Here is a 23814-nt window from a genome sequence, read left to right as displayed (position 1 = left end):
ACCCTCCGACAACCCTCTGATTCTGCATGCTAGTTATCAGGGGTAGAATAGTAGTGCAGCCTATCTGCAGGCGCCTAGGACTTCGTCATTCCTTGTCTCTGTGCAGGTAGATTTTTAAAGTGCTCAACAAAGGTGGGCGTGTGGCACTGATGGTGTCGCTAAACTAGCGAAAATTATGGGCACCCTTTACCGTTTTATTCGCGCACGTGCCAACGTCACCCACCCACCCTCCCCCCGGCCCCTGTAATAGTACCGCAGGAGGGCTGAAAAAGCATAAGCGCTCTTTGCTGCTTTGGATCGCGTTCAAACTTCCTCGAATGCTTTTAAACGGTCCACACTGGTTCCACGCTGTTCACCAGAGCAACAATTGTAGTTTCGGTACACTCCAAAGGGGTGCAGGCCCACGGTAACCTTAGAGAAGGGTTTTCGTCCAGATGATGTCAGTAGTATCAAAGGTTGTCAAGAACGTTGTGCCTTTGCTCATCGCATTCCGAACCGTCGTTTTCAACCGTGATGTGTTTGGGTACCAATGCCTGAACGAAAGGGATGATTTCATTGACGTTCTTCATGCTACCCTCTGAGGCCTTTTCACGCCCATTCTGAGAGGTGGTGTGTCTGTAATGTTTTCCTATGCCACCCGTACTAAAACCGCGAGGTTCAACACTGGACGTCACTGTTCTGACATGCATAGCATAGATGTCAGAAGAAGGGATGAAATGTCTGTAAGAAGGGGTGTGACGACCTCCCCCATCGTGTGACACGTCGACGGTAGGTTGAGCAGAATTCTGGTGAAATCTGGTTCCAGTGAGACGACGTTAACGCAACACACATCTCAAATGAACGCGCGAGCTCTGGCCTTTTCTCTCGCATGTGTTGACACATTGGTTCTTGAAGCATTCCCTAGTCCGTGGATTACGTCACAGATCATCACGCTTCTGCACCGTCTCAGAAGAAGGTTGTAGACACCTTTGAGTCAGATTTCAAACTTCTGCGTCGAAATGTGAGACAATAACGGGGTTTCGAAACAGTGACCCTTTAATTGTGTTGTGCATGTAGTGCACAGCATGACACTCACACACCGAGCACACGGTTTTAGCGACCGCACGCCGGCACTCGCACAGTTATTGCCCAGTTCCAGGCTCTCATCAGCCAGGTCCTGTGGCTCCAGAGCGACGCTTCCAGTTCTCCAGTTCTGCAGTTGCCTACAAGTTGTCTACAGTGCCGACCAGTGCTAGTCGTCGGACACGCCAGTCGTCGGACACTTTACGCCGAGTTTTTAGCTTTACTCAAAGTCATAGTCAAAGTTTTTACCTATTGATAGACTGAACTTAAAACTCTCCCCATACTGGACTTAATTAGATTGGTTAATAATCGTCTAATATCTTAAGTTAGTTTAGGCGCAGAACTTTACATCACTGCCACGACTCCTTCGCAGGCCAAACTCCGTATACTCTGATATACCTTATTTCAGTAAACGACACCACCTTGCCGCAGTGATACCACTGGCTCCTGCCAGAACACTGAAGTTAAGCACTGTCGGGCTTGGCTAGCAATTGGATGGGTGACTGTCCAGGTCCGCCGATCGCTGTTGGCAGTTGTGGTGTACTCAGCCCTCGTAGCGGACTGGGGAACTACTTGTTTGATACAAGTTGAGGCTCCGCTCACGACAACGGACAACGGCCGGAAGAGCGGAGCAGTGTGGTGACCACATGCTCCCCCAATCCGCGTCCAAAGACGTCTGTTCGCTGAGGATGAAACGGCGGTCGGTCGGTACCGTTGGGCCTTCCGAGGCCTTTCCGGACAAGTTTATTTCAATAAATGATTGTTGTTGTTTTAGAGTAACTGCCCTGCGAAGAGTTTGTAGGCAGTGTCCAAGCAGGCCACTTAAATTTAGCTACGGACATCTGTTACAGGGTTTCGCTGCCTGCTACCTTTATGGTGGGCACATCCTGTCTTGGGTTAACGCAACAATTTTTAAATTATTCTAGATGTAAAATTATTTTTTAATTAAGACTTGTCTAGCAATGTATTAACTTAAGGATAGTGCATTAAAGGCAGCAGAAATCATTTAGAAATACTACTGCGGAATCATAAAGGTCATAACCCATTTGAAAAACGATTTTCCGAGCGCTGTAAGGCGCTGCAGTCATGGACTGTGCGGTTGGTCGCGGCGGAGGTTCGAGTCCTCCCTCGGGCATGGGTGTGTGTGTTTGTCCTTAGGATGATTTAGGTTAATTAGTGTGCAAGCTTACGGACTGATGACCTTAGCAGTTAAGTCCAGTAATATTTCACACACATTTGAACGAAAACGATTTTGATATCTGTATCTCGTGGGTAATAATCTTATGGTCGGAATTTTATGAGTTCGTAGTGAGTATCCGTCATACAGAACAGAGATTAAATCGAAAGTCTTGCACCCGGCGAACGGTCTGCCCAATCGGAGGCCCTAGTCACACGACACTTACTTATCAATACCTTCAGCATATTAAAAACTTATTTGAAGTGCAATCGATTTCTTACATTGTTTGTCGGAGTTGAGGAAGCAATTCTACCCCGAGACCGCTGAGGTATGCTGTTCGAAATACTTTCGCTCCCTGTTCGAAATGATCTCAAGTGGAACGATCAGATTACATAAGTAACGGGTAAGATTCCGGTTTATTGGCAGAATCCTGAAACGATGCAGTCCTTCAACAAAGGAAATTGTTTACAATACTTTAGTTCGTCCAGTCTTAGAGTATTGTTTCGTCTGTATGGGACCCTTACCAATTGGGTCTAATTCAAGAGATTGAGAAGGTCCAAAGAAGAGCGGCAAGATTCGCGACGCGACTGGTACATTTGATCATTGCGAGAGGGTTATAAATCTCATAGAAAGTATGAAGTGGGACACACTTGCAGATAGACGAAGTGCTAAACGGAAGGGGCTGCTCACTAAATTCCAAAATCCGATCTTCGCCGAGGGTGTAGAGTACATATTATTACCACTAACATTCATATCGCACAATGATTGCCATTCAAAGATAAGGGAAAGTAAGGGCTCGTACTGAGGCGTTCAGACAGTCGTTTTTCCCTCGCGTAATCCACGAGTGAAACAGTAGGGGGACAATATGACTTTGGTGCGATGCTTGGTGGTTAGCGGAGTGTATATGTAGATGTGTAGATGTAGATCCAATTGTAGCAACTCCGAGACTCCAGCTAAAATAGTATGCAAGTGCAGCTTCCGGAAAAACCGCTCCAAGACCATCACTGATGTTTTGCTCTTAGATACGCGTGGGGAAGAAATCAGGAAGCTTTCTTTTGGTGCCTCTCGACGTGTACTGGTGCAGAGACCAGTGCTGAGCCGGCGGCAGGACTCACCGTGGGGTCCGGGCCCGGCGTGCTCACCATCAGGATGTTGACGGCGACCAGCGGACCCGCACTCCCGTCTGGACGCTCCAGCATGGCGCAGACGCTCACTCGCTGGGACAGCAGCACTTGCCACATCAGACGTATCTCCTCGAGTGCCTGCAGAACAGACGCTGAAGTCGGACGGTGCTCATAATATCAACGGAGGAATCAGCGAAGAAAACCAGATTCGCCTTAAGGCATTTGTTAACAGGGCTTGACCCCACCATTTATAGACTCTTAAGATAACCATGTGTTCTGCACGTCATTACATCCAAATAACATAACAACCTGTATCAGATAATATCTGTGTTACCTGGAGTTCTGAGTTCTAGGGGACTGATGACCTCAGGTGTTGAGTCCCATAGTGCTCAGAGCCATTTGAACCATTTTGAACAAATTATCGATTGCCATTTGTAAGTCAGTCTAATTGCGTATTCACAAAAAAAAAGTAAAAATTTTGTCAATGTAAGCAGAAAGATGTAAGTATTAACTAGCACACCATATAGCAGTTTCTTGTTTTTTTTGTTTAGCTTTACACTGAGATGACAAGTCACGGGATGCCTCCTTTTGCCCAGCATCGTGCAGCAACTTGTAGCATGGACTCGACGAGTCGTTACAAGTTGCCTGCAAAAATATTGAGCCCTGCTGCCGCTGTAGCCGTCCGTAGTTGCTAAAGTGTTGTCGGTTGCAGGAGTTTGTGCACAAACTGACCTCTCAATTATGTCCCATAAATGTTCGGTGAGTGGCAAAATCATTCGCTCGAACTGTCCAGAATGTTCTTCAAACCAGTCGCCAACAGTAGTGGCCTGGAGACACGGCTCACTGCAATCCATAACAATGTCATCGTTATTTGGGAACGTGAAGCCCAAGAACGGCTGCAAATGGTATTCAAGTGGCCGAACATAAGCATTTCCAGTCACTGATCGGTTTAGTTGGACCAGAGAACCCAGTCCATACCATGTAAACACAGCCCACAGCGCTACGGAGTATCACCAACTTTTACAGTGTCTTCTTGACAACTTGGGTCCGTGACTTCGAAGGCTTTGCGCCACTCTCGGACCTCACCATCAGCTCTTACCAGCTGAAGTCGGGACTCATCTGACCGGGCCACGATTTCCCAGTCTTCTGAGGTCCAACCGAGACGATCACGAGCTCAGCAGAGGCGCTGCAGGCGATACGGTTTCTGTTAGCAAAGGCACTCCCGCCGGGCATCTGCTGCCACAGCCCTTTAACGTGAAATTTCGCCGCACTGTCCTGTGGATACGTTCGTCGTAGGTCTTGAAAGGTGGCTACACTGAGCCACAGCGCCAGAAATCGCGCCAGAGAGTATTGTTCCGCCGCCTCCACTGGCAGTGATTATTGAGACGTAGCGGCAAGCAGTTCTTGCCGAGAAGTTGTGGTGGACACTGCTTGTAGCTGAAGTTAGAGTGAGATGTGGTAGTGCAGAGTGTTGTTCCATGTTTTATGCAGTGGTTTGATGGGAGAGATAGCAGATGTTGTTCTAATGGAGATATTGTAATGGTCAGAGTGCATTTCGTCAATATATATGGAGGTATTTTCTTTTATTCTTTTATTATTTGTGTGTCCTGAATAATATGCCATTACAGGTTCAGTCAACAAAGCATCTGGCTTGTGTTCTTGTATTAGAGTGTAATTCTGCTTTCCTTACGCAATTATGGTATTTCTAATTTTCTTTTATCACGTCAGTATAATTGGTATTTATAAATTCTTGTTTTGTTGAAGAAGAACCGTGCCAGATGTGCGTTGAGTCACACTACCACACACAGAACAGCTACACTTGTGCTTTGTTGGCTTCGTAGATTTTATAGTTGCTGGGGACTTAATTAATTAACTGTGTTAACGAAAATTTTCTTACATTCTTTGTTGTCATTCTAAGCAGTCAGATTGCGTACTAATACTAGTCAGGGCCAGCCGTTTACGAGACTTGCGTAATCGGACTTACAGCTACTAAAATTATTTGCATTTTAATTTTTTATTTAATTAGGTCCCCATGCACGTGGCGACCGCTGCTTCGGATCGTCCCTTGTAATCTTCTGATTGTAAAAATAGTAGACCCTAATATTGTTGTAGTAATTTGAGTTAGTAATTGTAGTCTATATTGCATGTGTAGATTTGGTAATTGGTATTCTTCTAATGGTATTTTTCAAAATTTATTTATTTTTTGTTGTCTTGTCTACGGGTTTGATAATTTAGTGCAGTTATTTCAATGGTTCGTTAATCGTGTTTGAGGGAAGCATATCGTGTGAATGGTATTGTTGGTGAAAACGTGTTAAATTCTCCGTAATTTTCGTATTGTAACGAGTTTTGTATGTTTTGCAAATGATTACGCGATCGATGAAAAAGGCGAAAATGATAGATAGTCAGAATGACGAAATTGTTGACCTGGCGACCTCGCCAACACAGGACAACAGTATCATGAATAATGGAGTTGAAAACAATTTAATAAGTCGGGAAGACAGTCCGGAACCAGTTCAAGATTTTTCTCAATCAGAAAATTCACAGAATACGAGAGTAATGATAGAAGATTCTGGAATAGTATCGAACACAGATAGCTTTACAGCCATGACGAAGGAAGCAGGTTTTGTGGGAAATGTTAGGGGCGAAAGGAATCTCGAACAAGTTAGTATGGAGCAGTTGATGAGTGCAATATTAAATTTTCGATCTGAATTTAAAACTGAGATGGGAACAATGGGATCACAGTTACGATCTGAATTAAAAACTGATATGGGAACAATGGAAACACGGTTTAGATCTGAATTAAAAACACAGACGGGAACAATGGAAACACGGTTAGACTCACTGGGATCACAGAAGGGGAACTTTGGCAACACGATTAGAAACTGATATGGAAACAATGGAAACACGGTTAGACTCACGAATAGGGACATGTTTCAAAAATATGAAAGATGAATTAAAGAAAGAAATCAGAGAAGAAGTACAACCGATTTTGAATTCTCACAATAATAGATTAAGTGCAGTAGAGATTAGACAAAGGGAACAGGATAGAGAACAGGAAGAAAGAGATCGCGTGATAGCACAGAAATTTTCAGAGTTAAATTTACAACGTGCAAAAGATAAGGAAGAAATATTTGAGAGAATCGAGGAATCCGTACCAAATGACAGATTAAATAACCTAACACAACAGTATGAACAGTTAACTACTAAATGCGTTAATGCTGAAACGCGAGTCGCGACACTTACGGAAGACGTAAATAAACAGAAAGAACAAATTGGTGACTTATCGGAAAGAGTGGAGGAGATTTCAGATAAATGACAAATCTTAGTTTAAATGGGGACAGAGATTCAGATGACACAGCTCCATTGCCATATTCAGAAACCGAAGAGTACCAGAGCATAAATAAACATGTTGAAAATCAGGGAAAATTTAATGAACGCGTGAAAAGGGAATTTGAGGCATTAAAAAAGCAAGTCAAACAAATTGAAGGCGAAATCGTAGGAAAAGACGGCAAAAGAAATTTAGAATCACAGATACCAGAGGGGTTTGAAGAAAATAATTTGTTTCATTTACGGGATGCAACAAGAGAGCGCCATGCGCGTGAACTTGACAATAATCGACATTGGGACAGAAACAGTCGCGGTAGGTCTTTGTCGCCACGAGGAGAAAACTTTGACTATAAACACTTCTTAACTGTTCGGAAATTTAAGAACTTCCGCAAATCTAAGAATGACATACATCCATGTTTATGGTTAGATCAATTTACGTACGCACTTCCGCTAAATTTGCCACTAAGTCACAAACTGAAATTTATGTGCAGCTATTAAAGTCCTCAGGGGATTCACTACTCTTAAGTGAATATGTGCCGTAGCGAGCATAGGGCCCCGAGCTGTAGTGGTGCTATTTCTCTTTTAGTTTTCTGTACCGCTGCCTACTCTTTTACTATTCTTTGCATCTGTCAAAAACAACTCTTCTACTATCCATCTATCTAGACAGTAGATAAACAATAACCGGATATGACTGTTTTACCCAAAAGTGACTTTGGAATTTACCGTTTGGACTTACTATATCTTCAGCAGCATTCATTCGTAGTTTAAATGAAATTTTACCTGTTTATCTTCGTGACAATATTACTTCATATGTTGACGACATTCTTATTGCTAAACGTTCTTGGAGTGAGCACAACAAAATTTTGGATTCATTGTTACGTATCTTTGCAAGAGTTGGCATTACTGTGAACTTAGAAAAATCTGAATTTGGTCGTTCTCAGGTGAAATTTCTCGGTCATATTATTTCTACAGAAGGTATTCTTCCTGATCCAGAAAAACTAGACGCTATTCGTAATTATGCTGTTCCTACCACAAAACGTGATGTTCGTAGTTTCCTTGGTGTCTGTAATTTTCTTAGACGCTTTGTTAAATTGGACGATTTGGCCACACCTCGTTTATGCAAATTATGTCAAAAGGCTAAGCCGCCGACAGTTTCTCACAGAGCACCATTGTTTCCTATCATTCCAGCAAAATTAAAGGACATGGCTGCAGTTGATTTGTTCGGTCCAGTGGTTCGATCTACTAATGGTTTTGCGTACATTTTCGTAGCAGTGGAGTTGACATCAAAATATGTGTGTTTTACACCGTTACGCAAGCAACAGCTCGTTCAGTATCTAATGCTTTCATCAAACATTTTCTTAAAGAAGTGGGTCATGTTGATGAGGTTATATCAGATAATGGATCACAGTTTCATTCTAAAATTTGGCTTCGTACTCTACGGCGTCGTAAAATTAAACCAATTTTCATTTCACTTTTTCACCCTCAATCTAACGCTTCAGAGAGATGGATGAAGGAAATCAATAAATTGTGTCGTCTTTATTGTCATCAGAATCACAGAACTTGGGATCAGTATCTTCATATTTTTCAAAACATTCTGAATGAACTTCCTAACGACTCCACTTCTTTACCACCTATACTGATATTAAAAAACAAAGCACCGACAAATCGCATTTCTGAAATCGTTCCTTTTCCGCCTACACGTGAAACTGCGGCATTCTGAAGTTGTCAACCTGGCTCTACAAAATATTGCATCTGCGACTGCTAGAAGAGAGAAATCAGCTAAGCGTCCTGGTCGTTTAAAAATCTTGTCAGTTGGTCAGAAGGTGTTAATTAAGGCTCATCGTTTGTCTCACAAAGGAAAAGGCTTGTGTCGCAAATTTTTTCTGCTTTATAACGGTCCATATAGAATTCGCAAAATTATTCATGATAACACTGTTGAAGTAGAAACTCTTAAATCTCGACGCTCTAAGGGAATACATCATATATCTAACGTTAAAATTTTTGTGGAATGATATACTTTTGAAAAATTTTTGTAGAATGACATGCTTTTGAGAAACTAACAGTTGTATGTAAACACACGGAGAGTACAAGGATACCGCGCTGTGTTTTGGCGGCGGCATTTACTCAAAGCAACAGTCAAGTCTGCGCGCCGCACAAGGCAGTCGTTAACCGCAAACAATCACTTCCTACGTCACGCGCCTACAGCTGATCGAGCGCTTAGTGCGAGTGCACTGACAGCCGTAAATAAATACACAGTCTAATTTCTCCGACTAAATTCAGTATAAAGCTATAGTGACTTGATGAATTCTGTTATTAACATTCAGTATTTTTCAGGATACGGTTCTATAAAATACTTAAGAACTTCAGGTAAATTCTGTGCGTGTCCGACGTTAAGACGACTAGCTATCGAGAAAATTTCAGGAAAAATGTCATTTCGAAGAAGAAAGTAATAAACTAAAAAGGTAATTATTAATTGAGTTTATTTTTCAGGTAACATATTTCCACTTAGGTACGTACTTTAGACGTAATTTGCTGCTCGCGATTACGTGATTCATACTTTGTGCTAATTACATGTTCTATGAATTTGCTTGTGAAGCGACGTGCTTGCGTACGTTAACTGATTTGACAATGATTATTAATGAACTGAGTTGTAACTTGTGTATATTATGCATCGCTTGGCTGCACTGCTTTTTCACTGATGTCATATTTTTAATTATGTGCCTGCTGTGCCTATTTATTTAAATTATATTTGTCACCTGATTAATTGTGCTGATGTGGTTAGGTATGTAAGTTATACTTTGTGATTTATCTGCTTGCGCCTTCATGTTTACTTATTAAGATACGATGCTAATGACCTGTTTAGTACGTAAGATATATGTTTACTGCTATGCGTATGGATTGCACATTTACACATTTCTGCTTGTTGTCATAACTATACTTTAAATTGGTATATAGCAATGCTGATGTACAGTGTACGGACATGGAGTGTGGGTTACGATGTGGTATGGGTTACGGATTGTTCGCTTGGCGAAGCCTCGTTATAGAAATTGTGCTGCATCCACTTGTTGACATTCTGTTCACTACTGGTATATTTACTCGCTGTTGCTTGTTTTGCTTACGCTCAGTGCTTTATATTTTAACATAAGAAAATGAACTGCAGTAATTCGACGAGCAACTTTAGTACAAGAAACATCATAGAAGTCACATGAGCTGGAGGTTTTATGAAAGCTGTATAAATGTATGCCAATAGGAAGGAAGCTAACGACATGACATACCAACAGTTATTACACTGCATTTTTCGTGAGCAATTGAAATAGGAAGTGACACTTGACACAAGAAATACTCCACATGTTTGCTTCTGTTTGCCATAATTCTTGAAGTGGTGTACACACTGTGAAATATTAGGATCATTCACACTCCGTAATCGTACTTAATTACTGAGAGTTATTCGAACTAAGTCTGTTAGAGGTCATGTATGCATTCTTTGTTTATAATTCATAATGAGTAGAAGATTTTGGTCAGATGGATTACACAGAGGTTGTGTGTTGACAGTGTGTCTTCGGATTTTATGGGATGAGGAGGTTTGCATTAGGATTTTATCTGTACTTATTCGAGGAGACTGATTAGAGGAAAGAGTTGTTATGAAAGTGAAATGATACTGGCAATAAGGTTTATATGTATCGACGTATTGAAGAGGTATTATTGAGGTATTGAGATTATATGAAGTTGATTGGAGTTTTGGTGTATAAGAGGTTAAATAAGTGAGGTGCATATTTTTTTTTGTTGTTGGTCTATATGGAACAAGGAGGATGAAGATAGCAGACTAGAACACTAAAATGGAAGGAAGATTGTCTACACACACTTTGTTAAATCACTAAGCAGTAGTACTTTTTTTTTGGAGAGAGGAAGTTGCATATCTTGGCACACTGACAGTTGTTAAGCAACCGTACATTTTGATCTGGCTTGGCAAACATTGGTCTTGACATGATGACTATGACGTTGACTTAACTATTATTGACTGTTATACATTGCTGTCACTACTACTTGATACACATGATGAACATGAAATTTTGACAGAAGTGGATTCACACAGTTAACACTATCCAATTACACAGTAGTACTTAATGTGGATGAAAGATGAGTGAGTGTGTTTTGTGTGTTTTCCTTTCCTAATCCTACCCACCTATCTCCTAAATATTATTTTATTTGTTTGTAGTGGCTTGCACTGACACCCATAAATATTATAGGTTTACTGATGTTTGTGTATTTGTAATAGTAATATGACAATTATCTGATATCATTTGTGTGTTTGTTATGATTTGTATGTTTAGTGTAAGAGCATTGTAAAAGCATTTGTATGTGCATTCAAACTATTGTTCATGCTTGAACTGTCTGATTAGTGATGGTGAAATTATGGACTGTTACTTGTACTTTTTCTACATGATTGGTGCCACTAGGACATGTTTCATTTCTGCTGATAAACTCTGATCAACAGTGTCATTAGTGATAGTGAATATTATGGACTGCTGTCTGCACCTACTCAACATTGCTGGGTGCCACTGATGACTGCATCTATTGAAATAATGTCACTTGTTGCTGTAGCACCTGTTCAACATCGTTGGGTGCCACTGGTGGACTGTTTCTACTGAGATGATGTCACTTGTTGGTGTCTGCACCTGTTCAACATTACTGGGTGCCACTGATGGACTGCATCTATTGAAATAATGCCACTTGTTGGTGTCTGCACCTGTTCAACATTGCTGGGTGCCACTGATGGAACTGCTTCTACTGAAATGGTGTCACTTGTTGGTGTCTGCACCTGTTCAACATTGCTGGGTGCCACTGATGGAACTGCTTCTACTGAAATGATGTCACTTGTTGCTATCTGCACCTGTTCAACATTACTGGGTGCCACTGATGGAACTGCTTCTACTGACATAATGTCACTTGATGGTGTCTGCACCTACTCAACATTGCTGGGTGCCATTGATGGACTGCTTCTACTGAAATGATGTCACCTGTTGGAGTCTGAACCTACTCCACAATGCTGGGCGCCACTGATGAACTGCTTCTACTGAAATGATGTCACCTGTTGGAGTCTGCACCTACTCAACATTACTGGGCGCCACTGATGGACTGCTTCTACTGAAATGATGTCACCTGTTGGAGTCTGCACCTACTCCACAATGCTGGGTGCCACAGATGGAGCTACTTCTATGGAAATGATGTCATTTGTCGGTGTCTGCACCTACTCAACAATGCTGGGTGCCATTGATGAACTGCTTCTACTGAGAAATGTGACTTGTTGCTGTGTGTACCTCTTCAACATTGCTGGGTACCACAAATGGAACTGCTTCTACTGAAATGATGTTACTTCTTGCTGTCTGCACCTACTCAACATTGCTGGGTGCCACTGATGGACTGCTTCTACTGAAATGATGTCACCTGTTGTAGTCTGCACCTGTTCCACAATGCTGGGTGCCACTGATGGACTGCTTCTACTGAAATGATGTCACCTGATGGTGTCTGCACCTACTCAACATTGCTGGGTGCTACTGCTGGAACTGTCAACCACTGGTTATGAAAACATTTTATGTGAATATTTGTATAAACTGATTTTTTGTGTATTACTGTTTGTGAAAAGTTATAAGACTCTTACCTGCTCATATTCGTCATTGCTGACGCTATCGATTGAAATGTTTAACCACTTTATATTTTTGTAAACTATTATGTAAAGTCATATGTATGAAAAAATTTGTATTCCTTACTGTATTTTATATATTAGGCTATTGAAAGGTCAGTGCAAAGCCAAAATTTTATCTAGTTATATGATATTTACGTATTAATATTATCTTTTATTTTTGTCTGTATTTTTTTTGACGAATTTGGTGGTATTTTCACCACCAATGCTGGCAAAAATACCATCAAATTCTAACCCGTGGAGGAGGGGCATATGAAAGGTGGCTACACTGAGCCACAGTGCCAGAAATCGCGCCAGAGAGTATTGTTCCGCCGCCTCCACTGGCAGTGGTTATTGAGACGTAGCGGCAAGCAGTTCTTGCCGAGAAGTTGTGGTGGACACTGCTTGTAGCTGAAGTTAGAGTGAGATGTGGTAGTGCAGAGTGTTGTTCCATGTTTTATGCAGTGGTTTGATGGGAGAGATAGCAGATGTTGTTCTAATGGAGATATTGTAATGGTCAGAGTGCATTTCGTCAATATATATGGAGGTATTTTCTTTTATTCTTTTATTATTTGTGTGTCCTGAATAATATGCCATTACAGGTTCAGTCAACAAAGCATCTGGCTTGTGTTCTTGTATTAGAGTGTAATTCTGCTTTCCTTACGCAATTATGGTATTTCTAATTTTCTTTTATCACGTCAGTATAATTGGTATTTATAAGTTCTTGTTTTGTTGAAGAAGAACCGTGCCAGATGTGCGTTGAGTCACACTACCACACACAGACTTAATTAATTAACTGTGTTAACGAAAATTTTCTTACATTCTTTGTTGTCATTCTAAGCAGTCAGATTGTGTACTAATACTAGTCAGGGCCAGCCGTTTACGAGACTTGCGTAATCGGACTTACAGCTACTAAAATTATTTGCATTTTAATTTTTTATTTAATTAAGCCCCCATTCAGTCTGACACCGATTTCTACAGTTGCTTCACGCAGTGGAGCTTGTTTGTTAATACTGACAGGTCTGTGCAAACGCCGCTGCTTTCGGTAATGCCTGAAATTTGGTATTCTCCGCACACTCTCGACACTGTAGACCTCGTAATTTTGAATTCCATAACGATTTTCGAAATGGAATTTCACATGCGTCAAGCGTCGACTACCTTTCCGCTTTCAAAGTCTGTCAATTCTGGTCATGCCCCATAATCACGTCGGAAGCTTTTTCACGTGGATCATCCAACGACAGCTCCGCCGCTGCACTGCCCTCTTGTACCTTGTGTACGCGATACTACAGCCATCTGTATACGTGCGTATCGCTTACCTATGATGTTTGCCACCTCGGCGTAGTTCTAAGTTGAACTAAATTGATGCTGGAAGAAGACTTATCCCGAGTGGGATGGTGCAGTGGTTAGCACACTGGACTCGCGTTTGGGAGGACACCGTTCAAACCTGTGTCCACCCATCCACATTTAGGTTTTCCGTAATTTCCCTAATAGCTCCAGGCAAATGCCAGGATGGTTACTCGAAAAGGTTGTGGCCTACACCCTTCCGCATCTTTGAAACAATCCGAGCTTGTTCTCTGTTCTCGACGCGATATTACACCCTACTCTTTCTTCTTTCTTTTTGAGAAGAATTAAGAGGATAAGTTAATATTTCATCCTATTTTTCTATCTGGCACATCATAGCTCAGTGAGATAGGGGTAAAAAGATGACACGCTATCTATGTCTCCAGTTCTGCTGCACAAGGCCAATACATTACTGCTTAGCTAACGAGCCAGTGTTCCCTGCACTGCATTCTCGTTGCCCTAGTGATTTATTACACATATTTCACTATGTAAAGTATGAGGGGGTAGTTGTAGATTATGTGTGGAATCATCGTCTTGGAATAAAAATCTTGGATGGAATTGGAAGGAAAATCAGCATGTGATCGCTCTAAGCTTGTGGTTATAGCCTGATACAAATGCCTACGAATTTTAATTGTATATTACAGCACTGAGGATGGTCACTAAGTGACTGAAAATCGGTTTTGCTGACAATTAAACAACAAAATATGACCAATGCTGATTTTCCTTCCAATTCTATCCACTATTTGGTCGTGGTGCACACAACACTCCACAGAGTCGCCAATCAATAAAAATCTTGAATTTGATAATCCAGTGTTACATATTAACCGAGAATCATCCACATTATATAATGGAAATTACAAGAAAATAGCAATTAAATTTACTTGTATATTTCTGTGCTACTCCAGGAAGTAAGTCGACAACAAGAAATGGGAAATTTGTGGTAAGTTCTATGGGACCAAACTGCTGAGGTCATCGGTCGATAGTCTTACACACTACTTAATCTAACCTAAACTAACTTACGCAAAGGACAACACACACACCCATGCCCGAGGGAGGACTCGAACCTCCGACAGGGGGGAGCTGCACCAAGCATGGCAAGGCGCCATAGACAGCACGGCTACCCAGCGCAGCAAGTCCACTACCACATACTTGCCAAACGTATTCCACAATGTTGCCAGTTCTGTTACACCAGCAGCAGGAAGAATACGTTTTCACAGCTCGTATGTTCTGGCTTGCGCTTGTGATGCTCATACTTCGAAGAAGTGGTGGCATCCACCGCCGCCACTTTGGATCGGTACTGATGGTTCAAATGGCTCTGAGCACTGTGGGACTTAACATCTGAGGTCACCAGTACCATAGACTTAGAACTGCTTAAACCTAACTAACCTAAGGACAGCACACGCATCCATTCCCGAGGCAGGATTCGAACCTGCGACCGTAGCAGCATCGCAGTTCCGGACTGAAGCGCCTAGAACCACTCGGCCACAGCGGCCGGCTGGCTGGGTACTGAATTGTCTGAAGTACAGTGTAGCACATTAGTTTCATTCCCACTTCTGTAATGAGGACTTGGGTCTAAAGGTAGTACGAGTAATATCCAGATGAACCGACAGTAATATGAACATCATAAAGAAAGGGCAGAGGAAATATTTTTGACAGGCCTCCTTTTCAGTAACGTATTGTAAGAAAATGAAGCACCTACAGCCGTGCTTATGATCTTATTTATTGTGTAGCTACCAGTTTCGACGATTCAGTGCGCCATCTTCAGGCCGTAGTTGATGCTGAAGGGCTTATCACGAACATATACGCGGCGTCAGTTGCCAGCGTAACTGGCTTACGCAGAAATGATACAAGATAACTGAGTGCGGTGCAAGTTCGATTTCAGCTTTTCCTAACATGGTACCGAAAGGAGAAGTAGTAGTGATCAAAAGATACAACAAAGAACACAAAACGCTGACAGTGAAATCTCAGATGTGTCATTCTTACTCAAAAATGTAATTCAATCTATAAAAAACAAAGGAACGAAACGTATCATCTACTCTTAATTATTACAATTTTACAGCTGGTGATACTCTGTCAATAGAAGCGAGAAACGAGCTTTTCAATTTTCAGAATTCTTAAGACAAAACAACAGCAAGAGGTTCACTGTGAAAAGTGTGGGACGGAATTTCTATGTAACTCGTAGCAGTTAGTGCACTTTGCTAGCAGATTACTTCAGGTCTGGAAAACATTTGACGAATGTGCAAATGCCTGTGTGTCTCCCCAGGTCAGCTGACCTCTGTCTCGCGGAGTACTTGTGGGATGCCACCGAATCAAGTACATAAAGTAGTAGTTAAAAACAAACTCCATTATTTGTGAAGACGTGCATTCAGAGGGCTGCCCCGACATTTACAGTGTCTCCTAGGATCAATGCGTTGACACGCCGTTGTTGGCTGCGTGAAAGGCGCTGCTAAAACTGTGGTGTCACCGCCAGACACCACACTTGCTAGGTGGTAGCTTTTAAATCGGCCGCAGTCCATTAGTACATGTCGGACCTGCGTGTCGCCACTATCAGTGATTGCAGACCGAGCGCCGCCACACGGCAGGTCTAGAGACACTTCCTTGCACTCGCCCCAGTTGTACAACCGGCTTTGCTAGAGATGGTTCACTGACAAAATACGCTCTCATTTGCCGAGACGATAGTTTAGCATAGCCTTCAGCTACGTCATTTGCTACGACCTAGCAAGGCACCATATTCAGTTACCATTGATATTGTGAATCATGTACCGTCAAGAGCGACGTTCATCATTAATGGATTAAAGTTAAGTATTCCACCAGCTACGTCCGTTTTTCTAAATTCTAATTTCCTTGTCCTGTTGCAGACCTCACGCCAGCCTGCGTGAGCTAAAACGCGTGCCTTTCGGCCTCCTCTATTAACACTGTGTTGGCACTTCTACCAACCACAACAACTGCTTACTATGCAGCTGTATCTAATTGTGATGCTGAACGAATTTACATTGAAACCACAAAACGCAAATAACTACGTGAGGTATTGTCTACAGTGCAACCTTATCTGAAAGAGAACAAAATATCAGAAACTGATATCACTACCCGAGACGTTGGTGTAACATACCTCTGGGTCATCTCTTATGCCAAACGCTGCAGTGAGGGGTTCTTCGCGTAAGAAGACGTCGGCCATGAGGCGCATGGCTTCCTCCTGCCGGTCGTCGGGCACCTCCTGGATCATGTAGGTGGGCGGGGAGTCGCCACTGGCTGCTTTCAAGGGTCTCCGTCCGACGTAGCGTTTCTGGACGCTCGGGAATGGCACGGACTCCGGCCGTTTCCAGTGCAGCAGCTGCATAGCTTGCTGCAATCTGTTGATACATCACCCCTCAACGCTTACTGACAATGCAACTAAAAATCATAGTTTCTATGTTTTACATCAGAATCATATGAGCACTTCACAATGCTGTAGCCAGTTTCGACCAGCAGGTGGTCCTCATCAGATTGTCAATGGATAAAAAGAGGAAACAAAGAAACGGTATAGAATCTGTAACATCTGCCGAGTACTACCTTCATAATTGTGACAAAGTATAAAGAGCTTCTGTAAAGTTAGGAAGGTAGGAGACGAGGTATTGGCAGAAGTAAAGCTGTGAGGAAGGGGCGTGAGTCGTGCTTGGGTAGCTCGGTTGCTAGAGCATTTTCCCGCGAAAGGCAAAGGTCCCGAGTTCGAGTATCGGTCTCGCATACAGTTTTAATCTGTCAGGAAGTTTCATATCAGCGCACACTCCGCTGTAAAGTGAAAATCTCATTCTGGGAACATCCCCCAGGCTGTGGCTAAGCCATGTCTCCGCCATATCCTATGTTTCAGGAGTGCTAGTTCTACAAAGGTTCGCAGCAGAGTTTCTGTAATGTTTGGAAGGTAGGAGACGAGGTACTGGTAGAAGTAAAGCTGTGAGGATGGTGCGTGAGTCGTGCTTGGGTAGCTCAGTTGGTAGAGCACTTGCCCGCGAAAGGCAAAGGTCCAGAGTTCGAGTCTCACTCCGGCACACAGTTGTAATCTGCCAGAAAGTTTCAAGAATAAAATAGTACATAAAAGTACTTGCTGCAAGCGGTTTCTACCGCATTGTCAACTACACGGAAGCTAACAGTAGGTAAACGTCGATGTTTTGTGGACGGAGTGTAATCACGTCTTTGTATACCAATGAAGGAAAGGAATATCTAGTACAAAAGATTTTATAGTTCCATTCATTAAAACTAGCATTTAAATCGAGATGGAGCATGGATGATGGAGAGGGAGGAGTGTTTCATAGACAGAAGATGATGTGGCTGAATTAAATACTAACATTACTCCATATGAGTAATAATTAAGTATACTACAACAATACGGAATGAAGGGAAAGATAGATAGTTGGATATATGTTCGTTAATAGAAACCCATTTGAGGTCAACGCTGACATCTAGGTGGCGGTGCATTTTTGGTGCACTGCTGCTGAGGCACAGTTTCATCACAGCGGACCTGGCTGCAGAGGACGTCCACTGGGTGTCAGGCACCGCTGTTTGAAGAACATATGTTCCTCACATTGTCAGTCTGGGGGGCGATCTGCAGTGTATGACAGTTGAAGAAAACCTGAAACGCCAGGATCACTAAAAAAAAACATTTTTGAATGACCGGTTTCGACTGAGCTGTTCTGTCATCATTGGACCTTACGCTTTAAATTTTTACAACATATTGTCGGTCAGTGTTGCATCAGATACATATGCACTTCCCCATACCATCAAGACCGCTACACATCGGCATGTCAAATATAAAATTATTATGTATAAACATAAAGATAACTGTATTGCGCCGATTAGAAGTGTTTTTGTTCACCAACAGCTGGTGCATCTACAACGTGTACCGAGTTGCAACACCGATGGGCAATGTATCGTAAAAATTTTAAAGAATAAGATGGCAGCATAGCTGCGTCGAAACCAATCATCCAAAAATACTTTTTCAGCGATCTTGTCTTGCGAAGTTTTCTCCAGTTATCATTGAAAGAACAATCCTACCGAAGTAATAAAACTGCTCTTTGAGCACATTTTGCAACGGAGAATCATAATATTGGTTCTATTCAGGATTTACGAGTGAAGGAAAAAGGGACATACTAAGTGACTTCAGTAGAAATTAAGATTTATGTTTCAAGCAGAAAATGACTTGCTGAACAAAGAGAACGAGTTCCCTGCCCGGCGCCTGATTCAATATTTACAGCGAACTGCTCAGCTGACATCGCTTGCGTCACCTTCCTGACATCCCGCCATGTACAGTGCCCACCGCCCAGCTGAAGAATCCGGCTGTTGCACGCTGGCCTCTGAAACCGGGCACGCTACGAGGTAATGCTGCGCTGATAGTTACGCACCCTCACAAATGCCGTGTAAGTCGTACACATTTTTACAAACGAATATAAATGCAACTAATTACACGGTCCAGTCGCATTAACGTGATCACGCCTATATTCGACGTCAACGTGAAATAATCACACACAGACGACAAATGGCAGCATTAACAGTGGAGGGCGTATAAAGGATCTGTGTAATGCGGGAAAAAGTGCAATCATTGTCGTAATGCGGGAAAGGAGTACTATATTTGACGTCTAAATAGGCTTTCGTGCCAACGGTGGAAGCATTTTCGAAATAGCTAAGATTGTAAACTGTTCGCGTGACACTGTGATTATAGTACGCCGTGAATGGCAAAATGGAGTAGCCAAAACCGGCGCCGAGGCGACTGTGGTCCACAACGAAACCGTAGATGACAGGGTGGAATGACAGCTGGGGACGTGTGTGTATGGGCGAACAGACGTGCAGCTGTTGAGCAACAGGTCGCCCAGATTAATGAACGACCGTTCAGCCGACGTTGCTGTGTATACGCCTCCGCATCAGGCGCCTCTTTCGTTCACCGACGCTGAAGTGTGTTCATCAGCGACGAAGGATGGAATCTGCACACGAATACCGCAACTGAGAGGTCCACTGAGCGGAAACATGTGGCCTTTTCAGATAAATTGCGTTTTATCCTCCATCAGACATGGCCGTTGGTGTGCGCGCTGTGAAACATTGAAAGGTGGCTACACTGAGCCACAGCGCCAGAGATCGCGCCAGAGAGTATTGTTCCGCCTCCTCCACTGGCAGTCATTATTGAGACGTAGCGGCAGGCAGTTCTTGCCGAGAAGTTGTGGCGGACACTGCTTGTCGTGAAGTTGGCGTGAGATGTGGTAGTGGAGAGTGTTGTTCCATGTTTATGCAGTTACAGTATTTGATGGGAGAGATAGCAGATGTTATTCCAATGGAGATATTGTAATGATCTGAGTGCTTTTCGTCAATATATATGAAGGTAATACAACACTATGTTCTTTTATTCTTTCAGTGTCCTGAATAATGTGTCATTACAGGTTCAGTCAACAAAGCATCTGGCTTGTGTTCTTGTATTAGAGTGTAATTTTGGTTTTCTTGCACAGTTATAGTATTTCTAATTTTCTTTTATCACGTCAATATTTAAAAATTCATACTACCACATACAGAACAGCTACACTTGTGCTTGTTGTGGCGTTGGTTTTATAGTTGCTGGGGACTTAATTAATTAATTGTGTTAATGAAAATTTTCATTTCATTCTTTGTTGTTGTTCTATGCAGTCAGATTGCGTACTAATACTAGTCTGGGCCAGCCGTTTACGAGACTTGCGTAATCGCTACTGCTACTAAAAAATATCTGCAGTATTATTTAAATTAAGCCCCCATGCAACATTTGAAACCGAACACCTTGCAATAAACTGTGGAAGAATCCAGGCCAGAGCAGGTAGTGTTATGGTCTAGAGAATGTTTCAATATCATTCCCCGGGTGACCTCGTCTTTGTTGAAGGCACAGTATGTGTTGGTGTAAGCTGTCACCAGCACGCAGGATGGCAAAGAGGTTGCGATAAGTTAGATAGTAGATGCGCCTATCAGGAGAGGCGCCAAAGACAGACTCACAAGAAACGCGCCGCCAACGCCCTCTCTGCCTCTAGTATTTAGATCACCACTGCGGACTGGAGGGCCAGTGAGTCAGCAAGTGAGTCAGTCACAGCCACAGCCCAGTCACTTGCAGTCACGGACAGTTACAGGCCCAATCAGAGTCCCAGTCTCAGGCAGCACATAGTGACCAGAAGAGTGTATTTAGTGGGCGCGTACTTCACCAGCAGTGAGGCTAACGTGGAATATTACAGAAGAGTTTGTGCCACATGGACTAGCTCAAGACAAGTAACTTTCTGCTCTGGTTAATAAAGAACCCTGTTAATATACACGTGCAGTTGTGTAAAAGAAAGAGGATACCGGCCACCAAACAACATCCTCTCCTTGCTTCCCATGGTACAAGCCTGCAGTGACAACAAGACGACACAATACAATAGATCAACGTAAGTATACATACACTACTGGCCATTAAAATTCCTACACCAACAAGAAAAGCAGATGATAAATGGGTATTCATTGGACAAATATATTATACTAGAACTGACATGTGATTACATTTTTTCGCAATTTGGGTGCATAGATCCTGAGAAATCGGTACCCAGAACAACTACCTCTGGCCGTAAAAACGGCCTTGATGCGCTTAGGCATAGAGTCAAACAGAGCTTGGATGGCGTTTACAGGTACAGCTGCCCATGCAGCTTCAACACGATACCACATTTCATCAAGAGTAGTGACTGGCGTATTGTGACGAGCCAGTTGGTCGGCCACCGTTGATCAGACGTTTTCAGTTGGTGAGAGATCTGGAGAATGTGCTGGCCAGGGCAGCAGTCAAACATTTTCTGTATCCAGAAAGTCTCGTACAGGACCTGCAACATGCGGTCGTGCATTTTCCTGCTGAAATGTAGGGTTTCGCAGGGATCGAATGAAGGGTAGAGCCACGGGTCGTAACAGATCTAAAATGTAACGTCCACTGTTCAAAGTGCCGTCAATGCGAACAAGAGGTGACCGAGACGTGTAACCAATGGCACCTCATACCATCACGCAGGGTGATACGCCAGTATGGCAACGACGAATACACGCTTCCAATGTGCGTTCACCGCGATGTCGCCAAACACGGATGCGACCATCATGATGCTGTAAACAGAACCTGGATTCATCCGAAAAATGACGTTTTGCCATTCGTGCAGCCAGGTTCGTCGTTGAGTACATCATCGCAGGCGCTCCTGTCTGTAATGCAGCGTCTATGGTAAACGCAGCCATGGTATCCGAGCTGATAGTGCATGTTGCTGCAAACGTCGTCGAACTGTTCGTGCAGATGGTTGTTGTCTTGCAAACGTCCCCATCTGTTGACTCAGGGATCGAGACGTGGCTGCACGAGCCGTTACAGCCTTCCGGATAAGATGCCTGTCATCTCGACTGCTAGTGATACGAGGCCGTTGGGATCCAGCACGGCGTTCCGCATTACCCTCCTGAACCCACCGATTCCATATTCTGCTAACAGTCATTGGATCTCGACCAACGCGAGCAGCAATGTCGCGATACGATAAACTGCAATCGCGATAGGCAACAATTCGAGCTTTATCAAAGTCAGAAACGTGATGGTATGCATTTCTCCTCCTTACACGAGGCATCACAACCACGTTTCACCAGGCAACGCCGGTCAACTGCTGTTTGTGTACGAGAAATCGGTTGGAAACATTTTTAATGTCAGCACGTTGTAGGTGTCGCCAACGGCGCCAACTTTGTGTGAATGCTCTGAAAAACTAATCATCTGCGTATCACAGCATCTTCTTCCTGTCGGTTAAATTTCGCGTCTGCAGCGTGGTGTAGCAAATTTAATGACAGTAATGTATATCCTTATGGGCCATCCATCCTCCTCCCCCCCCCCACCCCCCAAATGAATCTTCTTTCCTCAGCAGAACAACGGAACGCCTCATACTGCACACAGCGTACATGTGTTGTTGGAAGTGGTTCACGATGAGTTTACCCCACTCCCCTGGCCAGCAAACTCGCCAGATTTAAATCCACTAGTGGATCTATGGGACCACCTCGATCGGGTTGTTGACACTGTGGATCCTCAACGGAGAAACTTGGAGCAGCTCGGGTCGGCGTGGCCCCACACGTCCCCACCTGGACCTTCCCAAACCGCACTGACTCTCTTCCTGCGCCTCTTGCAGCGGTCCGCGCTGCGAAAGGTGTTCACTGGGGCTCTCGTCAGCGTGTTTTTCCTATTTGTTTACCCTTCTACGATTATTCCTACAATTATTACTCCTGTCTATTAAGTGTCACCTCATAGTGCCGATGAAACGCTATTCAAACGCCACTATCCCTCCCCCCTCCATGGTTGTTGTTGTTTTGGTCTTCAGTCCTGAGACTGGTTTGATGTAGCTCTCCATGCTACTCTATCCCGTGCAAGCTTCTTCATCTCCCAGTATCTACTGCAACCTACATCCTTCTGAATCTGCTTAGTGTATTCATCTCTTGGTCTCCCTCTACGATTTTTACCCTCCACACTGCCCTCCAATGCTAAATTTGTGATCCCTTGATGCCTCAAAACATGTCCTACCAACCGATCCCTTCTTCTAGTCAAGTTGTGCCAGAAACTTCTCTTCTCCCCAATCCTATTCAATACCTCCTCATTAGTTACGCGATCTACCCACCTTATCTTCAGCATTCTTCTGTAGCACCACATTTCGAAAGCTTCTATTCTCTTCTTGTCCAAACTATTTATCGTCCATGTTTCGCTTCCGTACATGGCTACACTCCATACAAATACTTTCAGAAACGACTTCCTGGCACTTAAATCTGTACTCGGTGTTAACAAATTCCTCTTCTTGAGAAACGCTTTCCTTGCCATTGCCAGTCTACATTTTATATCCTCTCTACTTCGACCATCATCGGTTATTTTACTCCCTAAATAGCAAAACTCCTTTACTACTTTAAGTGTCTCATTTCCTAATCTAATTCCCTCAGCATCACCCGACTTAATTCGACTACATTCCATTATCCTCGTTTTGCTTTTGTTGATGTTCATCTTATATCCTCCTTTCAAGACACTGTCCATTCCGTTCAACTGCTCTTCCAAGTCCTTTGCTGTGTCTGACAGAATTACAATGCCATCGGCGAACCTCAAAGTTTTTACTTCT

The 23814-nt window shown here is 43.1% G+C and overlaps 1 protein-coding gene across 1 annotated transcript in view; it reads right to left on the bottom strand.

Annotated features, from left to right (window-relative positions):
* The window catches only part of LOC126150256 (uncharacterized), a 59494-nt gene that overhangs the window by 8559 nt on the left and 27121 nt on the right, over nt 1–23814 (bottom strand). Inside the window, exons 2-3 of the mRNA XM_049915865.1 lie at nt 16821–17061; nt 3355–3501 (exon numbers count right to left, since the gene is read on the bottom strand). Coding sequence (XP_049771822.1) covers nt 3355–3501; nt 16821–17061 — 388 coding nt within the window. The remainder of the gene's footprint in view (nt 1–3354; nt 3502–16820; nt 17062–23814) is intronic.

The sequence above is a fragment of the Schistocerca cancellata genome, chromosome 2 (assembly GCF_023864275.1).
Source record: "Schistocerca cancellata isolate TAMUIC-IGC-003103 chromosome 2, iqSchCanc2.1, whole genome shotgun sequence".
Taxonomy (NCBI): Eukaryota; Metazoa; Arthropoda; class Insecta; order Orthoptera; family Acrididae; genus Schistocerca; species Schistocerca cancellata.
The sequence above is the reverse complement of the archived record's forward strand: the minus strand, read 5'-3'. Positions and strand labels throughout refer to the sequence as shown.